This window comes from Coenobita brevimanus, chromosome 15 (assembly GCF_032717465.1).
Source record: "Coenobita brevimanus isolate Jiangsu-jjx chromosome 15, ASM3271746v2, whole genome shotgun sequence".
Taxonomy (NCBI): Eukaryota; Metazoa; Arthropoda; class Malacostraca; order Decapoda; family Coenobitidae; genus Coenobita; species Coenobita brevimanus.
In genome coordinates, this window is record NC_136968.1 from 4404197 (window position 1) to 4411696 (window position 7500).

Sequence of the window (7500 nt, forward strand, 5' to 3'; positions counted from 1 at the left end):
CTAATTTCTCTGTTCTTTCTCTAACTCTGTCAATAAGTATCCTACCATACACTTTTCCTCTTATACTAAGAAGACAAATGCCCCTATGATTACCACACACTTCTTTTTCCCCTTTTCCTTTGTACAAGGGAATAATTATACCTGACTTCCAATCCTCTGGGACTCTGCCTTCCTCCCAGGCCAATCTGCACATCTTCCACATCCATTCTACTACTATCTCTCCCTCATGCTTCAGCATTTCACCACACACTCCATCAATTCCTGGGGCTTTCCCCGATTTAACTTTCTTCATTGCTTCCACAACTTCTATCCTACTGATTTCTTCCTGTCTTCTCACCTCCCTCCTTCTCCCAGCCATTCCCCAGCCACTTATACTCGCATTACTTCCATCCTCTATGTTCAACAGTTCCTTAAAATGTTCTCTCCATCTGCTCACTTTTTCTCCCTTCTCCACTAGTAATCTACCATTTTTATCTTTCACTCCCCTGCTAACTTCACTTCCACCCTGTCTTACTCTTTTCACCTCTTTCCAGACCATTTTCTTACAGTCCCTCCACTTTACATTCAAATTCCTTCCAAATTCCTCATCCACTCTCTTCTTACTCTCTCTTACTAATCTTTTCACCTCTCTCTTTCTACATATAACTCTCTCTTCCGCCTCTCATCTTCTTCCACGCCCCTATTTCTCATCCATTCATTGTATGCTTTCTTCTTTTGTGCCACAGCCTGTCTCACTTCTTCAGTCCACCACGCTGTTCCTTGCACCCCCCTCCGTCTTCTCTTCCTTCCACACACCACATCACATGCTGCACATATTTCTTCTGTAAATATGCTACACACACCTTCCACGTCTCCCATCTGCTCCAATTCATATTTGTCCAATCGTTCCTCCACTTCTCTCTTATACTCTACCTTTTTCTCATCCTCTTGTAACCTTTCCACTCTCCTTGCAACTACTCCTTCCTCTCATCTTTCCCTTCTTCTATTCCTCCATCTTACTTGAATGTGACAATTAAGTGTGTTGTAATACTGTTCAACTCACTTGTTGGAGAGGATGCTGAAGGCATTCTCCACCACTCGTCTTGCCCTGGAGAGTCTGTAGTTGTAGACTTTCTCTTCACTGGTCAAACCTCGGTGAGGGTAGGGTTTGCCAATCCTTTAGGCCGAAGGCTTCGTCTCCAACAACGAAGTAGGGGATGGAGCGGTCATCTCCTGGCAGTGGATCTCGAGGGGACAGTCCAATGCGGTTGTCCTCCTGGGCGTTCCTCAGGTCTGTGTTTAAGAATATCCCAGCGTCACTTGTTGCCCCATTTGCCCCAACATCTACGTAGATGAACTTGTAATCACTGTCGACCATTGCCAGGAGGACAGTCGAGTGGAACCCCTTGTACTTGTAGTAGTAGGACCCACACTTCCCGGGGGCATGCATGGCTATGTGTTTCCCGTCGATGGCACTGATGGTGTTATGGAAGTTCCATCGATCGGTAAACCCGTTGGCCACCTTCTTCCATCCATCTGGCGTCGTTGGGCAATCGATGCCCTCCTCCATATACTCTGCGATAATTGCCTCGCAGGTCTCATACACCATGAGGGAGATTGTGTTGTGTGCAACTCTGACTGAATAGGAGAGACTTTTGTAGCTGCCACCCGTGTCTAGATATCACAAGGTGATAGCTAGCCAAAGTCCTGGCTCCAAAGGTTCCCTCCACCAGGTGTACTGCTTCTTGATCCAGTGTTCGATTCTCCCCAATACTTCCATGAACAGGGACTCGTCCAGTCGCAGGAAATTCTGGTAGAAACTCTTGTCTTCGATGAGAAGCTCTTGAATAAGATGTTCCCATTGTCCAAACTGGCATCTCCTGCTGATCCAGGGTCGAACCCTGCAGGATCTCGGCTTCTTCTTCTTCTGCTTCTCCCCCTCCTTCTCCTCAAGCTTCCTTTTGTAGACCAAAAGGAGTGTGTGGGTGTTAAGGCTTTGCACCCTCAACTGACATAGCTGGGTAAGCAGTCTCTTGTTTCTGACGGTGGGTGGGACACATGAGAGGTCCATGGTGATGTGCTGTGTCAGTGGCAGTCGCAGTGTGATGCCCAGCCCCACCTGGCACTCAGTATATACTGCCATGGGTCATTCGTGGGGATGTCATGGGGGGAGTCGTCGTGCATTCCTCGACCGCATCACGCAGTCGTGTTGCATTCATTGGTGGTTGTGACATGGTCGTGGGTGACAAAAATCCGTTAAATTTTAAATTTGAAGACATGTAGCTCTGTCACCTCACGGTCACCTTGTGGTTGCCATGTGATCTGGTCGCGTTCTTGAGGTCGTCATGACCAGTCGTGAGGCAGTCATAAGCAGATTAGATTCGGGGCCAGTCAAGAGACACGGTAGCCAACTAGGACACGACCTTGAGTCTGGCTGCGGTCAGCCCTTGAGTTGCGTATGTGTGACAGGGGCTTACCCACCCTCCACACCCCTGTACTCCCTCCCTGCCTGTCCTCTTTGCCTTGTGGTGTCTGTCTCCCACCTCTATACCCCCATACCACCCTCCAGGCCTCTCCTCACCCCACCCCACACCCCCTGTAGTACGCTGTATGCTTACAACTCACCCCCCACCCCCTGTAGTACGCTGTATGCTTACTCAACCCCCCCCCCCTGCCTAGAGTATTATATGTCATTGTTACTATTCATGTCACATGTTTTCATTCATTACCAGACTATTGTTTGTGTAATTGTATACACCAATGCACGAAACATAGAATGTATGTATTTTCATGTTTATTTTTTAATGAATTTCCATGTTTTTTTGCATGTTTTTTTTTGGGGGAAAAGCATGCTATGTGCACAGTTATGTAACTGCCAAAGGTTTTTTGCATATGCTTTTCCTTTTGATGTATTTCATTGCATATTTCTTTGTATTTCTTTGTACTCTTTGTTTGTCAAAGCATATGATAGGTCTCTCTCTCCTACACCCACACCTACTTGTCCCAAAGCAAGGCGACGCATTTTGGATACATCTGGGGAGATTCGTCATGCCTTGGACGAGTGCATAAGCAGCGGCGAGGACGACCTGGATAATGACGAGGACGAGGAATTTGCACCGCCAGCAGCGTCATCCAGTGACGAGGGCGAGGATGAGAGCGAGGACAAGGATGATCCGTCAGTTCCCCCTGCCCCTCCCCTGGCCACGAACACGCAGAGGAAAGCTCGCCGCCCTGCCCCTCCGCCCGTTGCACAAGTACCCAGTACTGCATTTGCATGGGATGATGTTGACGACCAGCAAGATCCTTTCGTCCCTAACACCTACGTATTCGACGACTCAGATTCAGGGGTGAGTGACAAAATCAAGAATATGCCAAGGGACGCAAGTGTGCTTGATTTCTTCCGCCTGATATTTGATGTTCAACTTATTGCCTACATGGTGGAGCAGACCAACCATTTTTTTGACACGAGTGGAGGGCTGGGGCAGGCACCGGTACATTCACCTGTAAGGAGGTGGACGTCTGTGACTCCGGACGACTTCCTGGTGTTCCTTGCCCTCACCTTGATCATGCCGCTTGTGAAGAAGCATGCTATAAGGGAATACTGGGCTAAAGACCCACTTGTGGAACTGCCTTGTTTTGGAAAATTCATGACCAGAGACAAATACCTATTGATTTTGAGATTCCTTCATTTTGCTGATAACAAAAACCCTCACATGTCAGACCCAATGTTCAAAATTCGCTATGTGTTCGAGGACTTGGTGCAGAAATTCCGGGAGTTACTAGTGCCATACCAAAACCTTGTGATAGATGAGAGTCTAGTACTGTTTCAAGGGAGGATTCATTTTAGGGAGTACATTGCAACAAGGAGGCACCGCTTCAGTCTAAAGATCTTCGTTCTGTGTGACTGTAAGACCGGAGCAGTGTTGGATATGATAGCGTATACAGGAAAACGAACAGACATTGACAAGGACGATCCGCTGGGTGTCTCGGGCGCAGTAGTTCGTGAGCTCATGACTTCCTACTTGAACAAGGGGCACGTGTTATACCTAGATAACTGGTACACGAGCCCTTTGCTTTGCCATCACTTGAACCAGCACAGTACAGGCACAGTGGGGATGGTTAGAGAACACCAAAAGTATATGCCAAAATTGCCGTCTAAACAAAAAACAGGTGACATAGTGAAAAAGAAAACAGACACAGTCCTATGCACTAAGTGGAAAGACAAGCATAGTGTTACAACTCTCTCCACTTTGCACAGAGGGGAGATGAGGCCTACTGGAAAGAAAGACAAGGAGGGAAATGACATCCGTATGCCCGATGTCATTCTTGACTACAACATCAACATGCGTCTTTTAGACAAGAGTGACATGATGATCAGTCAGGTAGAATGTGTACGTAAAACGGTCAAGTGGTACAAAAAACTGTTCTTTCACCTGGTCGATATTGCTGTCCTAAATTGCCATATATACTACAAACTCCACACTGGGAAGAATATCACTCTTAGATCGTTTGTTCATACTTTGGCTTTTGAGATCCTAGAAAAACATGGGACATTGGCAAAGACAGCACCTGGCCGTGCCAGTTACGTTGCAGCTCTACCTGACCGACTCGTGGCTGCGGAAGGGATAAGGAGGCACCACTTAGAATCCATCCCACTCTCCTCTGAGCAACAACGTAAAGCACGTAGCAGTGCACAGAGAGATTGCTATGTTTGCAAACATTCACAGAGAAAGCCTCGAGTCCAAAAGAGAACATCATTCAGGTGCCACGAATGTAAAGTCGCCCTGTGCCTGAAAGATTGTTTTGTTGAGTATCATTCTCTAGCCCATTTCTAAAATGGGTAAAAGAACCGAGGTCTGTAAATAGTAAAATTTTAATAACAGGTGTAAGTTACCAGTTATCTAGGTATAAGACGTTTAGTGCCCTAAGTCTTTTGTTATATTGCTACGCGTCCGAGACATCCAGCGAGATTCAGTATCATCACCTACCCTGAAACAATATTCAGTCTCTCATTTATCACAAGGGCAGGCACAGCTGCCCCTCATCCCGCAGGGCAGTTAGGGTCGGAGGTGCAAAAACACAAGTCCCGTACCTCCGTGTATATAATATTTCCTATAAATGTTAGTAGTGTATGTTTTTTATAACAATAAATTGTGTATTTGTGTGTTTGTCTTTTTAATACACCATTATCATTATTTTGCATGTTTTAGTTTTTTTTTTTTCCCCTTGAAATTTTTACAGCTACTTGATTTGACAGCTCTGAGGGGAGGGGATGGGGGGGAAGGGGTGAGGGGAGTGGCTGCTGGAGTGTGTGAGTAACACCAAGAAAGAGATTTTGCATGCTTTTGCTTTCTTTTTTTTTTTTTTTTTTTTTTTTGACAGCTACACAGCTATGAGGGAAGGGGACGAGGAAGGGAAGATGGGGAGGGGAGAAGTGTTGGGGGGGAACGGGGTTGGAAGTGAGTGAAGAACACCAACTAATTATTTTGCCTGCTATTTAAAAAAAAAAAAAAGATCTGAAAAATTCTGAAGGGGGGAAGAGAGGAGTGGGTGAGGAAGGTCATGGGAAGGGAGGAATGAAGGAGGAATGGGGTGGGAGCACTTAAAAAAAGGGAGCTGTGCTGCCTGGAAGGGTAACTTTTTTCAACTTTGATGAGCTATAGCTCATGAACCAGTTGGTCTAAAATGCTGTGGTTTGCGGCATAAGGTGTGTAAATTCAAGCTCTAAAACTTGGGCATAACATTTTTTACTTCTGCAAAAATTGAAAAATCGGCTCCATTTACAGATCTTCATGCCGGTTCGATTGATCGAATTGCATACCCTAGGGGTTAACTGAGACTCAGTCGTCTGAGGCAACTGATACCAAACCCTTTTCTGTATCCTCCTACTTTCTCTATACTCATTTCAAAGCCAAAGGTGGCTGTTGTGTATGTGTATGCAACGACTTATCTTGCTCTTGTGTTCCTGAACTTGATTTTTCTGAATTCTCTACTCTTTGGCTTTGGCTTTCCTGTCATTCTCTGGCTAAATATATCTGTGATGTTTACTTATCCCCTAATTCTGCTGACTATGAAAAATTCTTTGACTATCTTCTACAATGGAACACATCCTATCCATTTCTCCTTTCTGTGAAATCTCCATTCTAGGAGATTTCAATATTCACCACCACCTTTGGCTCTCCTCTTCTTTCACTGATCTACCTGTTGAACAAGCCTACATCTTTTCTATCTATCTATCTATCTATTGCCAGACGCCTCAATCCCGTTTGGGGTGGCCACAAACAAATCGCCTCCAAGTTGCCCTGTCCCCCGCCATTTCACTGCCCTGCTCCCAACTCACACCCCCCTCTCTCATATACCTCTCCGCCCCATCCTTCCATCTCATCCTCGGCCTCCACCTCACTCACATACACTCTCTTCGTCAGTCTCCCACCCTCCATTCTCTCCACATGGCCAAACCACCTCAGTGTGTTCCTCATAACGCTCCCTATCACATCCACATCAACACCACAACGTTCCTTTATAACCTCATTCGTCAGCCTATCTCTCCATGTGACTCCACAGGCTCCTCTTAAATAACTCATTTCCACTGCTCTCTTGACTTGTGTCCTTCCAACAACATCCAAGCTTCACTTCCGTACGTTAGAGTTGGTATCACAATACTGTCACGTAGTAACTTTTTCACTTCCATGCTCACTTCCCTGTTTCTTTTCACTGCTTTCAAAGAACCAGCAACCTTTCTTCCCTGCTGTACCCTTTCAAGCACTTCACCCTCCAAACCTCCATCCTTACTCATCACACTACCCAAGTACTTAAACGTACTCACATTTTCCAATTCCTCACCATCCAACCTAGCTGTACATTCACTGACTTCACCTCTCTCAAAGACCATCACTTTACTCTTGCCTACATTCACCTTCAGATTCCGTTTCTTACACAGTCTCCCAAACTCATCCACCAAGCCTTGCAGCTCCCCTTCGTCTTCACTCAACAACACAGTATCATCTGCAAACAATAGTACAGGGAGTTTCCAAACACTATCCTCTCTCACCAGGGCCACTCCAACATCCACTACCCTACCTTGTACCTCTTTTATTACCCCATCCATGTACAGATTGAACAACCATGGAGACATGACACATCCCTGTTTCAAACCAACTTTCAAAGAGAAAAATTCACTTAGTTCACCATCCACACGCACTGCAGCCTTCGCACCATCGTACATACTCTTCACAGCATTCAACAACTTCCCATCTACTCCATATATTCTTAACACTTTCCACAATCCTTGTCTATCCACCCTGTTATATGCTTTCTCTAAATCCATGAAAGCCGCATACAACTTCTTTCCCTTCTCTAGAAACTTTTCCACAAAAGATCTAAGAATGAATATCTGATCTACACAACCTCTTCCATTCCTAAAGCCTCCCTGTTCTTCTCCAACTAATTTCTCTGTTCTTTCTCTAACTCTGTCAATAAGTATCCTACCATACACTTTTCCTATTATACTAAGAAGACAAA

General features: G+C 45.6%; 1 protein-coding gene across 1 annotated transcript; it reads right to left on the minus strand.

Moving 5' to 3' along the window:
• Window positions 1-1117: 1117 nt before the first annotated feature.
• Window positions 1118-1588, minus strand: LOC145390601 (uncharacterized). Its single transcript, XM_080265407.1, has one exon. It carries the CDS (start codon window positions 1586-1588, stop codon window positions 1118-1120), a length of 471 nt encoding a protein of 156 aa, XP_080121533.1.
• Window positions 1589-7500: the final 5912 nt, after the last annotated feature.